The 22,433-nt window shown below is 39.5% G+C and overlaps 2 protein-coding genes across 2 annotated transcripts in view; both read left to right on the forward strand.

Moving 5' to 3' along the window:
* Positions 1-12,336, forward strand: part of GARIN6 (golgi associated RAB2 interactor family member 6) — a 108,157-nt gene extending 95,821 nt beyond the window's left edge. The window contains exons 2-6 of the mRNA XM_031441321.2: positions 8,709-8,885; positions 9,638-9,840; positions 10,384-10,645; positions 11,003-11,593; positions 12,038-12,336. Of these exons, the coding sequence (XP_031297181.1) occupies positions 8,724-8,885; positions 9,638-9,840; positions 10,384-10,645; positions 11,003-11,548 (1,173 nt within the window). The 5' untranslated portion in view covers positions 8,709-8,723 and the 3' untranslated portion in view covers positions 11,549-11,593; positions 12,038-12,336. The remainder of the gene's footprint in view (positions 1-8,708; positions 8,886-9,637; positions 9,841-10,383; positions 10,646-11,002; positions 11,594-12,037) is intronic.
* Positions 12,337-20,308: 7,972 nt separating this feature from the next.
* On the forward strand, positions 20,309-21,187 carry LOC105093513 (olfactory receptor 6E1-like). The gene has a single exon (XM_031442101.2). The coding sequence runs from the start codon at positions 20,309-20,311 to the stop codon at positions 21,185-21,187; it is 879 nt and encodes a 292-aa protein (XP_031297961.2).
* Positions 21,188-22,433: the final 1,246 nt, after the last annotated feature.

Below are 22,433 nucleotides of genomic sequence, written 5' to 3' on the forward strand. Positions count from 1 at the left end.
TTAAAGTATAAAATACAGTATAACTATAGTTATGTTGTGTTCTTGACAAAATTTTAAAAATCTTATTTTTAGAGAAACAGTGGTTTTTAATGGTTGTATTTATGTATATATGTGTTTTGGTACCAAAATAGCCACTTGATAAGTACAAATTATATAATAGAAAAAAAATCTGAATACCCATAATAAAAACTTCCTTCTATATGTAAAATGTATATTTTTGCTATTTTAAAAAAAATGCCTGGCAGTAAAAATACAGACTTTATATCTCTCATAGAATCACAATGGAAAAATAGCTGAATTGTAACAGGAAAGCAATGTGGTTCAAATCCACAAATTCCGGTATTAAACCTTTATGGAAGTTCTGAATTATAAACCTCTACAGAAAACTGTGTATAGGTTTTATGACACCACATTCATGCTCTCTGTGGTGTACTGCTGATAAAGTAGAGCTTTTCAAGATATACATCATAGAAATTATTACTTAGACCTGGTTAAAGGGTTAGGTTAGTATGGTCAAGGGAATATTTTATGTGTCCCACTAAACCAGTCTTTTGATACTGATCCCCTCAAAATGCTAACATTCTTACCATATTATTTTGAATGCCACAAATAAAATTGTGCTTTTGCTGGCTCTACCACTATTCAAAAATATTTTTCAAAATACAAGGAGAAATTGACCTGAAATATGTAATTTAAGAGAAACATTTGAAGGAAATAACTGGGACAATTTTTTAAAAATATATTTGGGGAATTTGATACTCTGACCTCATAAGAAAATATTAAGTTATATTACTCATGTAAGGTAGTTTATCCAAAGCATCTCATTGCTATCATCTATATATCTAATAACATCCTATTTAGTCATGCTAATAAATGTTATCACATGACTATTTCTCCTATAGTAATTATTAGTATTATTAGTGTTATTCTCCTGGCATTAAGAAAAAAAAGAAAGGAAAGAAAGAAAGAGAGAAAGAGAGAAAGAGAGAAAGAAAGAAAGAAAGAAAGAAAAAGAAAGAAAGAAAGAAAGAAAGAAAGAAAGAAAGAAAGAAAGAAAGAAAGAAAGAAAGAAAGAAAGAAAGAAAGAAAGAAAGAAAAAGAAAAGAAAAGAAATAAGAAACAAAGAACTATTTGGAAGGAATATTAGTATAACTTTGACAACAGAATCAAGTGAATGCCATCCCCCAAAAGAAAATGACTTCTTTTTCTAATAGATACCCAAATTATCTAATTCTGTGTTTAGAAAAAAATAATTATACACACTCTAGCTATATATAACTTGAGGAGGAAACGGAATACTAGGAAAAATAATATCCTATTATTTACCATTTTTATAAAATAAAATAACATTGAAATAGAAGGAGAAATGTATATTTTTATTTAGTTAATGTTACATTTTATAAGCTATAGAAACTTTTCTTAAATGCCAAATGAGTATCTGAACAAGACTGCTGTCTCAGATTACAGAAATAACCAAAACGATAAAAGCGCTATCATGTAACTATCATTCTCTAGAAAAGTGAGAAACAGCACTGCTTATATCCGCCCAAGTATACTCACAGGAATGCTTATTTTTCAGGAATTAAATGCTATTACTGATATTTTCTTTAAATGCTCCTTTTCAACATGTCTAGGAATTAGAGCACATTACATAAGGGAAGTAAGCTTAGACATCAGCTCTCCATTATGCCCTTGGCTGTGACACACCATCTATGCTACAGATAAACACAAAACTCCTCCCCCCCCCTCAGTTTGTTTGTCCCTGTGACCAGGATGCAGAGAAAGGCATGGTCTGAGATCCCCCTGATGAGAAATGTTAGTGTTTCGTCAGCCTCGAGCTTTGGAGATCTGTCCTCTGCCTTGAGACAGCCACAAAAATTCCCTGAGGACTGTCCTTTGGTGACAGAGTATTCTCCTCTTGGGGCCAAAGGAAAAGTAAAGCGTGGGAAGCATTTGAAGCATCTCCACAGGAACTAGTCTCCTCGGTGGCTTCATTAACTGCCACTGCCCATGAAATTCACCTTTCAAAATATAATTTCAGAATTGTATCTCTCAAAGATTCAACCACAACGGAAGAACGGATTCTCCAGCATAAAAAGTACAAACTAGGTTAGAATTGAAAAGCCTTTCTTTCCAATACGGAGCTATAAAACCAAAAGAAAGAAAGGAAGAAACAAAACAACGCTGGCTTGGCATCTCTTTACAGCAAATAACTCAACTAAAACAGGACTTAACAAGTGTGTGTGGAAAACAGTGCTGCCCACTATACCAGAAACCAAGATTTAGCCATTTCACAAACTGTTTATATTACAACACAGTGAATATGTGTAGAGAGCATGAAAGTAGGGCAAACCGTGGTATCAGAAGAAGAAAATGACAACCTAGAACAGTGAATAAAATAAATATAGATGATATCCACATAGATGCAGTGAAAGAGACTTTGCAAAGTAATTTTGAGTTTGCTTAAATCACTTAATAAAAAGAATGTCCAGTTTATTGGTTTCTGAACATTGGTTATCCCATATGTTAAATAAAACAAACTCAATAATTTGCATAAATGCAGAGTAGATCAAACACTTAACGCACTAAAGAAATAAATTGTAAACCAGTGGTAAATGAGGAAGGGGAAGTCATCAACAGATATTTCAGAATGTGTGGAGAGAGTTTTCTTTCTCTCTCTTTTTTTCTCAGTAACATAGGATGTTGGTTTCATGTATTGATACGGGCATGAAAAATGCTCAGGTAAGAAAGCTTATCTAAGGATATCAAATATCCCATCTAAGGTGTTATAGTGATCACACTGTGTAACTCTATCCTAGGGCAACAGACGATACAATTTTTATAAACGTTTAGTGCTGTGACATAAAATAATGCACACCCATTAATAAGCATACAGTACAATGAGTTTTGACAAATGTATACACACATGTAACTACAATCACAGTTAAGAAAGCCAGCATTCTTTTCTCCTCCACAAAGTTTCTTCATGCTCCACGCACTCATGCTAATTCTTCCCTTTGAACCAAGCAATTACATTTCTCCTTTTTTTTCGTTTATGGCTTAGCTTTCTTATTCTATGTTTTCTTCCATATGGAATCACAGATCATATAAGCATTTGTGTCACATACCATGATAGACTTTTTCCCATGTGCTGAGTATTTATGTGCTGTGTCTATTTAATTTAATAAGAAAATGCTATAAAATTTCCAAGGTTATTGGAACATTTTATTTTATTCTGGTGTCTTTGTCTTATTATGAGGCTAGTATTAGCCTCATACTATCATTTGTTAATGCTCCCTCTTCTGTTTTTTGTAAGAGTTTAAAAGGTTTGGTATTGATTTTTTTCTTTTAAATATTTGGTAGAATTCATCCTTGAAGCCTTCTGTCCTTAAGCTTTCATTGCTTGGGAGTTTTTTGATTACTGCTTCAATCTGTTTATTTGTTATTGGTTTGTTCAGTCTTTCTATCGTGTCTTGATTCAGAGGTGGTAGGTTGAATATTTCTAGGAATTTATACATTTCTCCTAGGTTGTCTCATTCTTTGGTGTAAAATAGTTCATAATTTTCCTTTATCATTCATTTTATTTCCATGGTGTCAGATGTAATTTCTCCTCTTTAAAACTGGACTTTATTTATTTAAATCTTCACTCGCATTTTCTTAGTTCATGTAGCTAAAGGTTTGTGGATTTTATCTTTTCAAATAATTAATTCAGTGTGTCAGTTATTTTCTATTACCGATTTTATTTATTTCTGCTGATATTTTTTACTTCCGTCTGCTTAATTTGGGCTTAATATGCTCTTCTTTGTCTTATTCATTGAAAAACAAAGTGTTTTATTTTTTGGTTTTTATCTCAGTTATGGGATTTATTATTTTAAACTTCTCTCTTAGAGCTGCTTTTGCTGTATACCATAAGTTTTACTATATTGTATTTTTATTTGTCCAAAGATTTCTCCTTTGTTTTTTGACCTAATTTCTTCTTTGAGAGTGTACTGCTTAATTTCCACATATTTGTGAATTTTACAATTCTATATCTTTTATTGATTTCTAGTTTCATACCACTGTAATTGAAAAAGATGCTTAATATAACTTCAGCCTTTATAAATGTCTTAAGATTTGTTTTGTGGTCTACCATGTGCTCCTATTTGGGAGAATGTTCCATATACACTTGAGAAAAATATGGATTTGCTGCTGTTGGAAGGAATGCTTGGCATATGTCTGCTAGGTCCATTTGGACTAAAGAGTAGTTCAAATCTTCTGGTTCCTTATTAATTTTCTGTTTGTATGATCTGTCTGTTGTTGAAGGTGGCATATTGAAACCATCTACTATTATCCTATTGTTTTATATCCCTCCCCCCCCTTTATAGTAGTTAATATTTGCTTTATATCTTCAGGGTCTCTGATATTGGGTTGTAATATCGTTAAAATTGTTATAGCCTGTTGATGAATGGATCCCTTCCTCATCACATGGCATTGTTTGTCTCTTTTAATTTCCATTTTCATAGAATATCTTACAATGCCTTGATTGTTAGCCTTTATTTGTCCTTAAGGCTGAAGTAATTCTGTTGTAGAGAAAATAAAATTGGGCCTAGTTTCTTTGTTTATCCACTTATCCACTCTGTGTTTTTTGATTGGGGATTCTAGTCTTCCAGCCTGAAACACATTTACAAAAAGAGAACTGAATAGTTAACACCCTATGCAAAACTTAATTCTTTTTATCTACTCTAGTACAAGTCCCTCTATTGGCCAAATCTAGCCAGAAGTTCACTGCCAATGGCTTCAGGCTGGAATTAGCAGTAAACTTGTTGATGAAGTTCAGAGAGCTTAGACTTCAGGACACAGTCTGGATATGAATAAACAGGGATTTAGAGGGTTTTTAAAAAGATATCATACACTCAATTTGTATGCTAATTTCTATCTAGATGAGGCAAACTGTTCTCCTGAACACACGGATTGATATATTTTACAATTTTTTTAAAAAAGTTAGCCGTTACCAAATGACCACTTCTTTTTATTTCTTCTTTCCTTCTTTATTCTCTATATCTCTAACTTATTATATTTGTGTGTGTGTATGTTGGTTTGTGTGTATGTGTGTGTATAAAATTCTATTTCCTTTTCTATAAAATGTTCTGGTTATTTTTTTCTCATTAGTCCATTGACTCAGTTTGATCTTTAAGCTTTCACTGAATTTTTAATTTTAATAATAATTTGCTTCTATTTTTGCAAATTCTACTTAGGTCTTTTTCAAATATTTGTGATCAATAATTATTTTCCACAATTTGCTTTTTAATCTTTTTTGATTCTTTCTAGTTATTCTTTTAAAATATGGTACATATTTATTTACCTTCTAAGTAAACTATTGGATGTATAGACTTCTTCCACACTGAGAATTTTCAAAACAAATTTTTATAATATGGAAAATTATTAGCATGTGTTATTCTTTAACACTTATAGTTATGCTAACTATAAATTACTCTTGGGCCATTAAAAAAGAAATAACTAGGTAAGTTAACTTCATAAATCAAAATGAGATGAAATCAGAAGTCAACCAAGTCCTTTTTAATTTGATCAAATATTTAGATGCATACAACCTTGAGACATTTTTAATGTGTTATTAACTTAAATATTTTATTTTACATTATACAGTCAAAGTTGATAAAAATGTTGCCAATTAATAGCTAGTCTCAATATATGTTTTAAAATGGTCTAATTTATTTTCTTAATTCAGCTTGTATACTGAACTATTACATCTCATGACTTGTTTGGATGATGTAACTATAGCAGTATTATGAAGTCGTATTAACAACTGAAATGATTTATAAACAGCAAAGTCAACTATTTAAAGCAAAATGTTACAGTGTGGCAGGTTAACGCAACAAATTCAAAAGATCAAAATTTTATAATCTTTTCTAACCATTCATGGGTGGCCTTCAAATGCACACTGTATTCTATATCAGAATCAATTTTGGGCTGAGTCAAGTTCAGAACTGATTATCACCGTCATACAGTGAACTCTTTGAGAATAAGTCAGTATTATCTGAAACGTAATTAGGACTAAAATTTGATTATGCATATTTTGAGATTAAATTTTAGAATGTTTGAGTAGAATAGAAAGCAAATGTCTCAGACCACTCAGCAAACTGTAAAGCTTCTGGGGTCAAGTTTAGGCATTCTTGTGATACAAGTCGATGCTTATTACCTTCAGCTAAAGTTAGGGAGAAAGTAATAAATAATGAAGGTCTTTTCTTTCTTCCCAAATTTAAATTCTTTCTTCAGTATTTCTACACTTAAGTCTACATTGAGTGATAATATTATTTGTATTTTACATAAATTCAGAGTTTTCTCCTTTTAAAAATGTTCATAGGCGAAAGTAAATATTCTGTTAAGACTTATCATGAGAAAGTAGGGTTATCCCCCTGGGACATATTGTAATGAAACACATAGAAATAAACACATAGTTAAAATATAGTGTAATGTTATAATTACTGTTCAACAAATATTTCTGGAAATGTTAGAATTATGATGTAATCTATTATCCATTATTTTGCTTTTACCATTATAAACTAGTTGATTTATTTGCTTCACAGATATTCATATCCAATAGAATTTTGTAATTTTTAAAAAACGATTGTTCTGCACATGAAGTTAAGAACTTTTACAATCAGAATTACTTACTGCTGGTTTCCTTATTACAATAAATGTACGTTCTATTTTAAATGAGTGATGGATTTCCGTATCTAATACTTACAAGGTGGTCTCATTGAAAAAACATCTATGCTCCTTGCCTACAGTAGAGAGTGATTATTCACAGTCTAGCTACGAAGCATAATACACACATTTATGTTACTGGAATTCTTATACTTACTGAATAATGTGGTAGTCTATGTTAGCCCGTGGTCATTGATCTTACAGATGTTAAAAGATATCAGTGATGTTGAAACAGGAAACAAGTAGACTTTGAGGACTAATAATAGCCATCAAAGGCCGAGTCCCAGAATACAGGAAATCAAGGAAACCGAAAGTTAAGTGGTCATGCTCGGGCCCGGCTCCTAAAATGTCACCTTGCCCAACCCTCCACCCCAGCTAGGTGTGCCTGCGATGCTGACCGAAGGGAAAGGAATGGCACAGTGGGAGCGACTTCCCTCCTCACCGACAGGCAGCCTCAGCCCTCAGAGGTCTGCGGCAGCGTGTGTAAAGGGCTTTGGCTCCTCAACAGACAGAGCCCAAGCCTGGGCTAGTTCTGCTTTTATACTCCGTTCCTTAGCAGAAACATAAGCCATGCCTCCCTGGATTTACTTGGCCTGTTTCCTTGTGATTCCCCACTCTCTGGAAGGAGGGCTTGCTCTCGGGCTCCACTATGGGGTTGCTGTCCTATAAACCAGACCTTGAATGGGGAGATAAGACCCTGCCATCATATGGACGGTGGCAGGAGACAAGGCGGGAACACCACTCCGCCACCATCCCTGTCCCCTCCATGCAGCGAAGCATAGGAGAGTGACAGTGCACGGCCACTCCGTCTCATCCCCAAAAGTGGACCCATCTCTCGAGGAGTCTAGGTTTGGGCAGGTGGTCCTGCCCCCGTCTACTCTCAGAGAGCTCCAGGCCCAAGGCAGGGGGTGCCGCGCAGGCGCCCCGCCCGCCCGCCCGCCCGTCGGTCGTTACAGGGCCCCGGGGTCGCTCTCTCCGCAGCCGGGTCTGCGGGGGGCAGGCGGGCGCAGGAGGCGGCGGGTACCCGCTCATCCCGACCGCGCCCTTGGGCGGGGCTGCCCGTGGGGATGAGCGCACAGCGCTGTGTGACCCGCCAGGTCACAATGGACATGGGTATTTAAAAGGCGGCCCTCGCCGGGGGAGGAGGTGGTTGCGGGCGGGCGGTAGTTGGTGGAGGTTCGCTGGAGACACACGGGTGCGGTTTTGCTCGGCGAGAGCCGCAGGGACGCGGGCGCGGCTTGGCGCGGCCTCTCCATCCCGGCTCCCGGGGGCTGGGTCCGGCCCCGGCCTGACTCGCCCGCCGGCAAGCCGCGCTGCTGGTCCTGGGCGCCCTCCGCGGAGTGCTGGGGAAGCCGCGCCGCGCCGCGCGGCCTGGGGAGGGCGCCTTGTACGGTGAGGCGGGCGTCCAGGAGGCAGGACCTTGACCCCGACCGGGGTGGGGAAGGGGTGACAGACACTGATCTAAATGGAAAAGCCATCCAAAAAGCTCTGAGGCAGAGTGAGAGTCACTTGCCTTTGCCGGGAGAGAAATGATAGCCACTTTGCCTGGGTGCAATGAACCCGCATTGAAAATAGTGAACGTGGTAATCCCGGGCCAAGGAAGGGAGGGGAAATTAAACTCTGAGCTCTGTGAGGCAGTCAGGGGCCAGCAGGGCCACGCCCGCAAGGTTGGGCAAGTTGTTCTCTGCTCACCAGCAGCGGGCTGAGGGGTGAGGGTAAGGGGTCTGCAATCTAGCCTGCATTCCTGTTCATCCGATTGTGCAGTCATCCTGGTGCCGGCCCACCCGAGCCAGGAGGAAAAGGGAGCCTTGCTCCAATTCCAACAGGGGTGCTGCCTGCTAGCAAGCTGTGGGCTAGCGGTTGTATCTGTCCAGAGGACCCCGTTTGTCTGAATCAACATGGCATGCATGATGTGTGGGGTTAACTCTATGTGCCAGGGGCGGTGGTTGGGGAAACAATTTCTAAGCAACAATGGCAAGAGATGACGTGCCTCCTCTTTTCAGCTGTCTTCATAGAAGATGGCCATGGACAGTAGCATGATGTTGTCATATGGCAGCTCCCAAAGCTGCCACGTGTTACCCATGTTCAGCAGCTCCACGGGGAAACTGCGGCGGCAGCTGGACAAGGGAGAGTATGATCTATTCAAGCAAATGCCCGTATTTGAGAGTGACTTTATCCAGGTGAATGATCTCATTCTTCCCCCTCTTCTGCATGATTCTTTCTTACAGTTCCCCCTTCTTTCCATCCTTCCACGCTTTTCCCCAAAATTAATTGAAGACCTAGTACGTGCTGAGTGTGCAGAGATGTTTTGAGTGACATCTCCACCGGATAGCGGAAACGTTTTGTTTTGTGTTTCATTAGATGTACACACCCAGTTTTATTAAGTGGCTCCAGGTTGCTCCATGACTTTCCATCTATCACCAGCTCTCAGCCTTGGCTGCTCCTCTGAATTACCTGGAAAGTTTTGAAATCGCTGATGCCTGGGACCTACCTCACAAAACCCTAGTGTGATGACTCAGTCAGTCGAGGCAGCAGTGTGTTTCAGAGTTTACAGTTCCTTGTCATGTGTAGGCAGGATGGAGACGCAGTAAGCACACAGGCACAAAGCATTATTCTTGATGAGTTGTTCATGTTATGTTATTCACCCCCTGAATCCTTCATGCATCTTCTAAGAACATGGACATCTGTTTATGTTACCATGGCACGTAGATGTGCTGAGGAAGAATCTGGCTTCTATAGGAGGTCACACTGGAGAGGGAGATGTGAGTCAGAGCTAAGCTGTGGTACAGGGCTTGAATTACATGTGCAGGAAAACTAACAGCCCTCTGAATGTTTGCACACACCAAGAACTGTGCTGGACACTTTATTCGGGAGTGGAGCAGATAGGGGAGAAGATAAGACAATGCTCCTTTCCTCTTTCTTCCAACAACAGGTCAGCAAGAGAGGAGAAGTGATTGATGTGCACAACAGTGTGCAAATGGTGACAGTGGGCATTACATTCAGCAGCCCCAACCTCACAATTCCTGATGTCATGCTGCTGGCAAGGCCGGTGGCGAGCTGTGCGGTCAGTGCCAGACATGACAAAGACACACAGGGAAGGGGCTTCAAGTCGGCAGAGAGCTTGGAGCTGACCAGGTGAGTCCAGGAGTTTTAGTCTCTTCCTGTTAGAAGTACACAGAGGGGATAAGACCACGAGGTACATAATTTACCATAACATAGAACCCAAAGTGACAGAGGGGTCTCAGCAGCATGACTAGCACCTGTGGTGTGGATTCAGAGGAGAAGAGACCAGAAACAGCCACGGGGGTTCACCAAGACTTTACGGGGAAAGTGGCCATTGACCAAGCAAGGAGCGTTGTGGGAATAAGACAAGAAAGCAAGCTGGGGACATACGGTGAGTGGGAGGATCTTGCATGGCAGAGTAAGTGAGGGTTTAACACTTGCTGGTTTTGGTAGGAGCCATACAGGTGTTGGACTGAGGCATGATGATATCACAGGGATGTTCTCTGAATCAGGGCTGCACCTGTCAGTGATGGGGAGGTGGAGAGGAGAGCTGAGGTCAAATGGACAAGATTCGGTAAATCCTTTAACAGAGGGAGTGGACTCTGGCTGGATCAAGAGACTCACTTCCTTCCTCTTTATCCCCGCCTAACCCCCGCACTCCTTTGCTCCTCACAGGCTGCTTCCTTTGAGGTTTGTAAAGCTATCCATCTATAATTATGAGAAAAAACAAATCCACTTGAAGATTGCCACTGGTCGCTCTTTTTACCTACAACTGTGCACCCCTTCAGATACAAAAGAAGATCTGTTTGCACACTGGGAAGACCTGGTGTACATTCTGAGACCTCCGGTGGAGGCTTACAGTGGTACCCAGGCTGAACCAGTTGGTGACATGATGGACATACCTGTGCTGGACGCAGAGGATAAGCGGAGCCCAGCAGTAAGGCTTTGTAGAGACTCTCGGAGAAGGGGCCAGGGTGCTTTGGGAGAGTGGCTCAAATGAGCATAGCTCTCGACTGTCAGACTGATTTTTAGGAATCTATTTTGCAGAAATGCTAAGACAAGTGTATAAAGTAAAAGTGTGAGGATGCCCACTGGGGCACCAGAACTGTCCAAGCAAAACTGGAGGGTGGGGAGGGGGCTAAAGAGGAGATTCCTGCGTTCACTGGGAGATGACTTGACCGCAGAGGTTCTAATTATAAGCTCTTGAGTGATTTAGCCTCAAGAAGACAGGTGACAGCTCTTTTCAGTGTCACTGATTTTCTTGTTTGCTTCCCCGTTTCTCCTCTTGGCACAGGCCATGGAGTTCTATGGAGACGGAGACCAAGATCAGGTCAGCGTCAGGAGCCTTCCCATGGCAGCTGAGCTGTCTGAGGACACCTCTCTGGCTTATGCTGGTGGGGAAGGGATCCAACATCATGCTTCACACACACGTTTGCTTACGAAAAAGCACTCTTTCGTAATTCCGGTACCTTCAGAACCTGACCAGGTGGCAGCATCCCGGGCGGCAGCATCTCGGGCAACAGTGGTAAGCGCTCAGGGCAGCATGAACACGGCCCGCGAAGAGGTGATCAGCAGACCTGCCACAAGGACTGCTGAAGGTCCCGGAGCGGGGCCCTCTGTGTCCGCCATGCAGAGTAGAAGCAATCTGAGTGCACAGGATGTGGGCCGGAGGGTGTCTCAACTCCAGGCCGAAGCTCTTACGCACGGGAAGAAACAGGAGAGGATACACACCAAAAGGGCTACCCTTCTCCGTAGTTCCAGGGAAGACAAATCAGTCTCAAAATCCCGCAGAAGCACTCGGGGAGGTAAAAGGGAGAAGAGGACAAGGCTCCTCCCCTGAGGAGCCCACCACCCTCAGCTCCACCCGAAAAGGGTCCAAATCTAGGTGGGTGACCAGATGTCCCTCCCTCCTTTCTATTGGCTTCGGTGTGTTATTTCATTTTCAAATGCTCTGCTCAGATGCGTGTGGTGAATTAGGATCAATGAGGCACTAACCTCTCTTCCAGCAGCTTGCAGTCCAGTCGAAGGGATTGCAGACTTTTCCCGTTTCCTTATCTTTTTCGCTTCCTCCGGAGAATTACAAACGCTAAACCAGGGCTATCACAGACCGACCGTGTCGTGCAGCGAGGCTCCCCAGGGGAGAACAGTTGGGAGTCTTGTTTCTCACCTCCTCCGTGCTGGCACTCATCAGTTCCCTACCCTAGTCCTGCAGCCAACCATTTCTCCAAGGAATTCTGACTCTTTCATTGGAAAAGGGTGTTTATAATATAAAAATCTTGGTACTGGATGGTATTTGTTTTAACGAGATTTGTTCTGTCTTGTTTTTCAGGGTATCTCAGAAGTTGAGGAGAAGCCGACCTAAAACTAGGCCAGATGGGGTCCCATAATCCAGACTGGTTTCCTTGTTCCTCCCCTTCTCCTAAAGCTCGTCCTAGCCCAGGAGGGAGCACAGGTTCGCCATTCATGGAAACCAAGGATACGGACGAGAATGGATCTCGAAAGTCATCACTCGCCTGTTTCAGAGCAGGAGAAACGTAACTTTCCTGAAGCAGATCAATTAACTCATTTCTTCAAATAAATGCCTACTACTTGTCTTTTACCTGTGTTAACAACTGGAATATGTAAAGACACAAGCAGAGTGGGGAATGCAAGCTGTGATGCGGGGTACAGCCTAGGCAGAGGCTGGAAGGCAGTTGGGTATGTTTGGGAAGATCACAGCTCAAGGTACTTGGAGCAGCAGGAGATGCAGTAGGACAGATATGCTCAGACAGGTTATGGGCTGGGGCCTGGGGAGATGTTTGGGGCAAAGAAGTGATTTGACCATGCCTGTACTTAGAGTGGTAAGTGCACAGAGAAGTGCAGGAAGCCTGGAATCAGAGAAGTTACTTGGGACCATGGCCGTGAAGGGAGAGATGATAACATGTACAGAGGTTATTGACATGGACTCCATACAACATAGTAGTTAAATAAGGGAGTGAGGGACGGGGGAGAATATGAAGTGACCCCCAGGTTTCCTGCTGGACGGTCTAGGCGGTTGATAGTGTAATTCACAGAGGTGGGGAGGCACGAGAGGACTCAGTGTGGGCAGATCTGACTTCCTCTTTGTAGTTCATGATGTTCCGGTTTAACAGAACAGGTCTGGTGACTCAGTATTTTAAGTCTGCGCTGACTGTGCGCCAGATTCTCCGCTCTGCACAGGGCAGGGTGGGGTGCGCATCCTGTGTGAATAAAGCCCCGAGGGAGTTCACAGCCTCCGTAGGGAGATAAGAGGTGGCGAGGAAATAAAACTACATGCAGCGTGAGATAACAATGTGAGCAACACCTTCACGGAACCAATGCTAGAGGATAAGAGAAAATGTGGTTAAAAGACAGTCATTAGTCAAGTTTGGCTGAAGTACAGTGTGCCCATGGTGGGGGGTGGGGGCATTTGGAGACACGATGGTTAAAAAGGGTGGGTCCAGATTGCTAAGAAATAATGAAGTGTGCTGTAGGTGAGGGAGAGATGGTTTGCAGGAGGACAGCTTGGAGGGGCTGGGAGGTCACTGGTACTGTGGTAACTATGAAAGGGGGGGAAGGCAGTAACCTTAGAAGCCCAACATAAGAGGCACCGGGTCATGGGGAGCAAGCTGTTTCCAGGGAGGTTCCCTTTTGTATTGAATAAACAAGACCTTTCTTTTCACAATGAAAATCTATGGTCATTATGAATGTGCTCATTCCACAGCATATTATTGACCCCAGAACATTCTGTGCTATCAACTGAGTTGCAGCCTGAAACCCCAGTCCTCCTTCCTGCCACAGCCCCACCTCACACCTTTGCTCAACAGAGCCAACAAGAGTGCTGCTCTTTGCCTTCATCGCTGTCTGCCTCTGGTTGCCCAGGCTAGGACGGAAAGTCCTAGTTTTGTGGGATGGGAAGGACTACCAACTGTCTTTCCTCCTCCCCTTCCCTCTGAAGGTCCCTGAATTATATGTCATGTCAGATCCATAAATTAAGGAAGAATAAGACTTGTGAACACTCAGGATATTCAGGGAAGGAAGAGGAAGTATTTTGTAGTATTCAGGATAGAAAAGCTTACCATCTAGACTTAGCAGTTCCACATCCTGTAGTCAATACCCGGAGGAAACTCACACATGTATTCCAGGAGAGTTTTGGAGCAAAGCCCAGGAAATATCTCCCAAGGTTCACCAACTGAAGAATTAATAAATTGTGGTATATATGTGCAGTGGGATATGATACAGCATGGACAGCTATACACATTGGTGTGGATGAATCTCACCTACTGCTGGATTAAACAAAGCATGTCAAGAAGAGTTACTGAACAGTTCAAAAATGAGACCAAACAAAGCAATTCCATGGTTGGTAGTGTCTCGAGGAAATCAGGTATCTCTATGGTGAAAAAGGAGATGTCATCTGGAAAATATACACCAAAGATTCAATAGTGTTTGGAATGTCCTATTTCATAAACAAGGTGTTGGGTATATGGACACTGAAATTAAATTTCACCTTTTAACACTTCTGAAAGCAGGTGGTCCTAAATTCTATATTTATCATTGTTACAGACATAACCAGTTCATTGTAGTAACTTTACTTTTCTTATATTCACAAGAGTTATATGTGTTAAAAATCAAATCTGAAGGATTATCTTAATAATTACAAAATACAAACTTGCAGGGATAAGATATCATTGAGTTAATATAGTTGCCAGCTTTTTAAGGGCACATAAAATAATGATATATCTTGAATTGATGACATCTTGGTTCAAATGAAATACTGATCTTTTTTCTTTAATCCATACACATGTGTTACACGTACTATTTCGTACACATGATGGAGTGTATGATAAAGAATCTATTGTCTGTCCTCACACCTCCATCTTGTACAGGGGCTGGAAAAGCACAAATATTTCTAACTTACGACTATTCAATTGAGGAATGTGAGAATTTAGCAGAGACTGCTAGACGTCTACCCAATGTCCATTCTGGTTTTCCTTAACTAACAACATTAGTTTTATCAGGAACAGCTACCCCCGCCCCAGTAGCATTGCTTTCTTATGGCCTGAGGACGAGCAGAAAAGAAGGTATGGTGTTGGTTAAGTGTTTCTGTTTGTTTAGACTGAGCTGACTTATTCTTTATCACTTTTAAATAATCTTTTTAAAAATCAAGTTTATTGTCTTTTCTTTATGATATGTTAAGATTTTCTTATCTTTTATGTGTCAAAATTTGGAATTTTATTCTGATCAGTTCCATAGTATGGGACTCTAAACTATATATAGATAGGTAGATAGGTAGATAGGTAGATAGATAGATAGATAGATAGATAGATAGATAGATAGATAGATAGATAGATAGATTGATTGATTTTGCTTCCTATGTCAGTTCAATTTCAAAGGGTTTCCAGTGCTTTTGGTATTTATCCTATGTGTGCACCAGTGCTGGACAGTTTGGGGTCTCTCTGGCTTCCTACAGCATACTTTTGTTCTCCAAGACATGGATATGATCTTTACATGCAGATGCAAGCGTCTGCAGCCTGGAGATGAGTCTTGGAGTTTATGCATACATTACTAGGACGGCTTTCTTGAACTTTCTTACCTCAGCTACTTCCCCTACATCTTCCTGCTCCTAGGGGTCATTTCCTGGGTTTCTCACTAGAAACTGGGATTTTAGTTGTCTTGCTCTGACATGCGCTCCGCACGACTGCGTCTGCCTCCCTTCCAACCTTGAGAGGCTGTAAATCGAAAGGTCAGCAGGGATGCTTGCTTCCCACGCTATTGAGATCACAGCTCCTGTAGCGAGAAGCGTTTTCCTTTTATTATATTTTAGGTGCCTGCCTGGCCACTGTTGTCACTGCGGGGTTGCAGGATTGCCCAGAAGCTGGGGAAGAAGAAAAAGTTTTTTTTTTTTTCCCCAGTTCGCTCTGACCTGAAGGGTTGGTTCCCTATTCCACTTCTCAGCACAGAGATGGATAGCTGCCTTTGGAGCTCCTTCTGGCAGTTGTCAATGTAAAGTTCTGGGCATCAGCACTTACTTACTGTATTTCATTTTAGTCCAGGCTAGGAGAAACTGGAAGGAAAAAAAAAGGGACAAGCATCCTTGTTAGGTGGTACTTCAAAAAAAAAAAAAATATATATATATATATTTTTTTCCCAATCCACCTGCTACTATTTGATTTTTAGAGTCCTCACATCCGTGTTCTTTCCATGATTTTTAATTGTACTCACTGGGAGAGATGGGTAGGGGTCAGCCTTGCTATATTTTAACTGAAACTGTAACCCTGACCCATAATTTTAAACATCATTTTATTATGAAAAAATTAAAACATATGAAGACAGTAATCCCCGTGTGTTTATCGGCTCATTTCAAGTAGGTAGCTCTAAAAAGTTTTCATCTGCATTACTCACTTGGCCACAACCTAAGCTAATTTTAAAGAAAACCTGAGACCTAGTACCATTTCACCCATTTGTATTTCATGACGTATCTCTAAAAGATGAAGAAGTTACAGAGCTACAATACTCTTACTAGAAAAGTTAACAGTCAGTGCGAAATATTTCAGTAACTATTTACTGTGAGCCATTCTAAGAAACTATCAAACTTGAGGAAGTGGTCAAGTTCACTCCCAATTTATATCCAAAGCACACAGAAGTGTGAGTAATGCACTATTTTGTGATTGGCCTCTGAGATGGAGTGAGGCAGTCTTGTGGGTCTAAGCCCTTAACCTACATAAACTGAAGCTAACTCCAGGTGAAGTAATGTCAGAATTGAATTGTTAACCTATTCAGTGCCCACGACTTCAATTGCCATGGATATTTTCATGATCTCTCCAACTTCTATTCTGACATAAATTCCAAATGTATATATTTTCTGCATAAATCAAATGCAAACTTGGTTGCATTACAGGCACCAAAAACTCGACATCTACAGAATGGACCTAGATTTCTTTTCCCATTTATTTTGTTTCTCGCATTTATTATCCATGTATTCATTTATCCATTCAACACATGGTTACTAAGTTGCTGCCACAAGTCAGAAAACGGACTTAATACTTGAGATACAACATGAGGAAGACAAATATGTTCCCTGATGTCGTGGACTGGTTTGATTAGCTGAAGAAAAATATAGCAGAGCTAATAGAAAGTATTACAAACATTCCAAAAACAAGAAAAATGCAATAACTTTATACAGAAGGTAATTCATCATAGCTAAGAAGCTGGTAATGTGCTCAGAAGAAAAATGATTAAACTCAAATTACAGGAATACACAGATTTTTGAATTGGAGTAGATGGGTGGGTGTAGTAAGAGTATCGCAGGAAAGAGGATGTTTTCAATGGGTCAATCATAACTTGAAAAACAGCCTAGGCTACATAAAGGAATAAGTAAAATCCAATAAAGTTGCAAGTGGACCGTGAGGGAAGGGAGACGGGAAATGTGGCAGAATACAGTGGAAAAAAAGGAAAAAACAAAAAAAATCAAGAACAATATCGAGATTTGGTAATTCATCCTAAAGGCAAAAATGGGGAAAATTATATGAGAAGAACAAATGTTAAATGTTCAATCCAAACAAAAAGATATATCCTGGATTTTCATCTGACCAGGAAGATGCCTGCCAGAAGGATGATGTCAATTGCTTGGATAATTTCTATGTAAAATTTCTGTTTTAATAAGCAGTTCACCACTGACTTGTAATCTGGACATCTGTTTACTGGAATTTTCTCTTGAGAGCATTATATCAACTGTTTTTATGCCCAAAATATATTTTTATTTACTTCGTAATAATGTGCAGTTTTGGTTTTTTATGTGTGTCTTTTTCATCGCTGACTAATTTATATGATTCTGATGGCATGGATTATATGTATGTCTCAGTGAATGAAAATATGTACCAAATATTCAACGTGCAAGGAATTTATTTTTTAAGTATTTTTTATATTAGATAAATTTATATTTTAGAATCCTCTGACGTTTTGATATTTTTATTTATTAGTTATGTGAAATAGCACAAGTCAGTGTAATGATACAGTCTACCTCATACGGTTTTTATAAAGTTAAAAAAATGTGAGAGCAATTTTTAGAAGGGTACCAAGTACACAGTTGGTATTCAATAAATGCAGATGGTGATTATACTACTGCGATGGTGATGCTAAGGATCAAAACCCTTCTCACGACCTGATGCCTTCATGTGACATCATACAGCAATTAAAAGACGGATTCTTGACCAAAGTGTCTCTAACGATTTTGCTAGGTTTTTTAAGCTCAGTGTATTCCTTAAAGAAGTTGTGTTTATAAGTTCTCACTTCTAATTTGGGACATCTTTACTTTTCTTTTAATTAGAGTTGTTTTTTTTTTTTTAAATAAATTATTCTCTGGAGGCTATTGATCTTCTCAAAGCCCTGCCCCTAGGGAAGCAGCAATAATGAACTCAGCCTTCCCTTCTTTTTCCAGATTCTCATAATCTACAGATGTGCAGTGGTACCTCATTGTTTTGAATTGTTCACTCCCACACAAAGTCCTTTTAAACCCTCCTATAGCCATAGTTGTAATTCTCCAAACTTTATTTCTTAACCTTCTGATACTGTCAGAAGAAGGAAGTAATCAATAAATGTGATTCCTACCGTGGACGATGCCCAAATCATGCCGTTACAAGGAAGGAATATTCAGAAAACATGTGCTTAAACATTCATGAACATTTTGAGGTATGCTTCAGCAGGTAAGCGTAGAATTTACAATATTCTTTTTAATTGATATTCTTTGCTCACGCTGCTTTTGTTTTGTTTTCTAATTTTCCCCAAACTATGATTTCTCTCCTGTCCTTTCTTCTCTTTTTTGCTTACTGCCAACCTTAAGGCAAAATTTTGGAATTGACTGAATAAATCTTTATTGTTTCCATCTGACCACTTAGCTTTTGCCTTCGCGTTCCTAGTGCCCTCAAGATAAACATCACAACATTGTAAAGTGACTATAACTCAATAAAAAAAGTCTTAAAAAAAGATAAACATCAATTGCTCATATTCAAACCAACTAGTTAATGAGACCACAAGAAAGCCTCTTTCAAGTAATATACCTTACTCCATCATTTTTTTTCCTTCTCCATTCAAATCCATCAATATTTCCTTTCCTTTGCATGGTTATAAGAAAGTAAACTGGTTGCGGTCTCTCATACCGTGTCACTGTATTGACCAATTTAGTTTGTATTAACTTAAACATTGACTTTGTGTTACTGTCTTCAGAATGGTCATTATAAAGAATCACAGGGGTTTAACTTTGATCCAAATTATTTCTCTTACCAATAGCATCAAATGTGTAACATGCATGAGTCATAAATGTATCTGTGTCTTTAAGTGCTTCCTCACGATGCAGTAAATAGGTAATAATAAAAGTCAGTGAATGAATAAGTTAATAAATATTTATGATCAGAAAGAAAAACTTAAGCTAAATTAAAAGACACAGGTATTGTCTTATTTCCAACCCTCTGTTATGTAACTGTTATATAAATTTAATGGCCCTGCCACACACATCCATTATATCTATTGAAAAGTAGCAATAAAAGTTCCCACTTATATAAAACTTGCCCTTCTGACACCAATATCAAGTTTTGATGTGTCTTCTAATGTGGGATTTGACATTAGTCCTTTATCCAAACCTTTCCTTTTGCCTACCCAAAATATCAGCAGAGCCAGCAAGTAAAAAAATTCCTTCTCTCTAACAAGTTTCCTGTTTTCTCTGTGCCTTTGGCCCTAGATTCCTAGTGTGAGATCTACAAAATTATGCTTCTGCTTCTTCTCTTAGGAATAGGTAAATTTTTCTACCCCTCTTGCTGAGCATTTGCTTTATCTGCATTTTAAGATAAATATAATCAAGTGACAAACAAGAGTCATATGTTTAATCCTTTTCCTTTAATCTTGAAAGACCTCATTAATCTTAACCTTAATCTCAAATACCTTAATACCTTAATCTTAATCTCGAATACCTCATTTGCTATGAGATGTGACTCTGTATAGATATTACATGAAACTGACTTGATGATGGCTAATTTGACAACGTAGAGGTTGGAAGCTGTAAGTCAGGGTCATGAGCCTATTATGTAATCATGTTTAGTTGTTTTTTATTTTTTATTTTTTAACATTTTTTCTTCTCAATTATAATAAATCAACATTAAAAGGCCTTTCGCACATGTCAAGTAATATATAATAAGACTTCATTGCAATTCTGCCAACACTCAGAATAAATGTCTTTACATCTGAATGGATGTATCTATCCCAAAGGGCACTCTGCTTACCTGTTCACATGACTTGTGAAGAGCTGAATTCACTGTTAGATTCCCTACACTGAGGGGAGGTTCACAGGTCTTTCAAAAGGATAGTTGTCACACTCCTATTGTGGGACAATCTGATTCAACTGTTATGAGAGAACGTCACACTTGCACTCTTACATCTTGCATAGTTTATATCAGGAGCTGTTTATACACTGGAAAAATAACTATTTGTTTTTATTAATGTTATTCCATAAAAATACAGTTAATTTCTAAAGGTAGGGTACTTCCAAGGTTAAGATGAAAGGACGAATCATATCCTCCTCTTTTTTATTATACCAGGGGCAAGTGGGAACATTATGGATCACATAAACAAGACCACAGTCACTGAGTTCATCCTTCTAGGATTTCAGAATGAAAAAGAAGTAGAAATTCTCCTATTTTCTGCATTCCTGCTTATGTACATGACGTCTCTGATTGGCAACACCATGATTATCTTTTTGGTGTGTGGTGACTACCGTCTGCATTCACCCATGTATTTCTTGGTATCCAATCTTTCTTTTCTCAAGGTTGCCATTACGTCCACAGTGGTGCCTAAGATGCTGGCCAACACACTTTCTCTCACCAAAGCAATATCCTTCATGGGAGGCCTTGCACAGTCTTTCTTCTACTTTCTCCTGGGATCCACAGAATTCTTCCTCCTGGCTGTCATGTCCTTCGATCGCTGCGTTGCCATCTGCAACCCACTAAGGTATACCATCATCATGAACAAGAAAACATGCGTATCATTGCTTCTGGGATCTTACGGGGGTGCATTTTTGTCAGTTTTGGCATCATCAATATTAACTGCTCCTCTGCCCTTTTGTGGACCAAATGTAATCAATCACTTTTTCTGTGACAGTGCCCCTGTGCTGAAGCTGGTCTGTGCGGATATCTCTCTGGCTGAACTGGCTGACTTTGTCTCCTCTGCTGTGTTGTTACTGGGTTCCTTGCTCCTGACAGGACTGTCTTACACGTACATTATCATTACAATCTTTAGAATTCCCTCTGTCCAGGGACGGCAGAAAGCCTTCTCCACCTGTGTGTCGCATATCACGGTGGTAACACTTTACTATGGAAGCTCCATCTTCATCTATGTCCGTCCAAAAAAGGGCAACGTGATGAATGTTAGCAAATTTGCCACAGTACTGAATACCATTGTAACACCAATGCTGAATCCTTTTATCTACAGTCTTTGAAATGAGAAAGGTAAAGATTCCCTGAGGGACGCCTTCAACAAATATGTAGGCATGGTAACAAATTTAAGATCTTTAAGATCTCAAAAATGATATCTTTACAACAAAGATGTCATCATATCTGGCAATAAAGTTATTTTATCATGTATCTATTTAAAAGTTAATATTATTGCATAATGGAAAAATTTAGGAGAAAATACATTACTTTCTAATCCCTGTCCAAGTTCACTTAATAGTGATTAACATATGTCTAAAAATACACTCGTAATGCACATACTGACAGGTAGATAAATATAAATAATGTGATTATTATTATTTCTATTTTCCTGTGCCTCTATGTTTTAAAAATAAAATTCTTATACAATCTAATGATTTGGAGAATTGCTTGTTTAGGTCTTCTGCCCATTTTTGGATTGGGTCACTTGTTTCTTTGATATTAAGGTGTATGAGCTGTTTGTATATTTTGGATATAAGTCCCTTGTCAGTTGCATCATTTGTAAATATTTTCTCCCAATCCCAAAATGGACAGAAGACCTAAACAAGCAATTCTCCAATGAAGACATACAAATGGCCAATAGGCACAAGAAAAAAATGCTCAGGATTGTTAATTGTCAGAGAGATGCAGATCAAAACTACAGTGAGGTATCACCTCACATCAGCCAGAAAGGCCACCATTGAAGTCTACAAATGACAGATGCTGCAGAGGATGTGGAGAAAAGGGAACCCTCCTACACTGTTGGTGGGAGTGTAGATTGGTGTAGCCACTATGGAGGACAGTATGGAGGTTCCTTAAAAAGCTGAAAACAGACTTATCATGTGATCCAGCAGTCCCTCTCCTGGGCATATATCTGGAGAAAAATAAAATTCAAAAAGACACGTGCACCCCAATGTTTATAGCAGCACTGTTTATGACAGCCAAGACATGAAAACAAAACAGATGACTGGATCTAAGAAGATATGGTACTTATATACAATGGAACACTACTCAGCCATAAAAAAGAATAAAATAATGCCATTTGCAGCAATATGAATGGACCTGAAGATCATCATTCTAAGTGAAGTGGGCTGGAAAGAGAAAGAAAAATGCCATATGACATTATTTATATGAGAAGTGTAAAAAATAATAATGATAATAGTGACACAAATGAACTACTTATTATTTATAACTTAGATGACTGATTTCTTAAACACATGTAAGCACATTTGACTGCCCTTTATGATTGGATTATCATATTATGTTGATTCTTAT

This window comes from Camelus dromedarius, chromosome 3, assembly GCF_036321535.1.
Source record: "Camelus dromedarius isolate mCamDro1 chromosome 3, mCamDro1.pat, whole genome shotgun sequence".
Taxonomy (NCBI): domain Eukaryota; kingdom Metazoa; phylum Chordata; class Mammalia; order Artiodactyla; family Camelidae; genus Camelus; species Camelus dromedarius.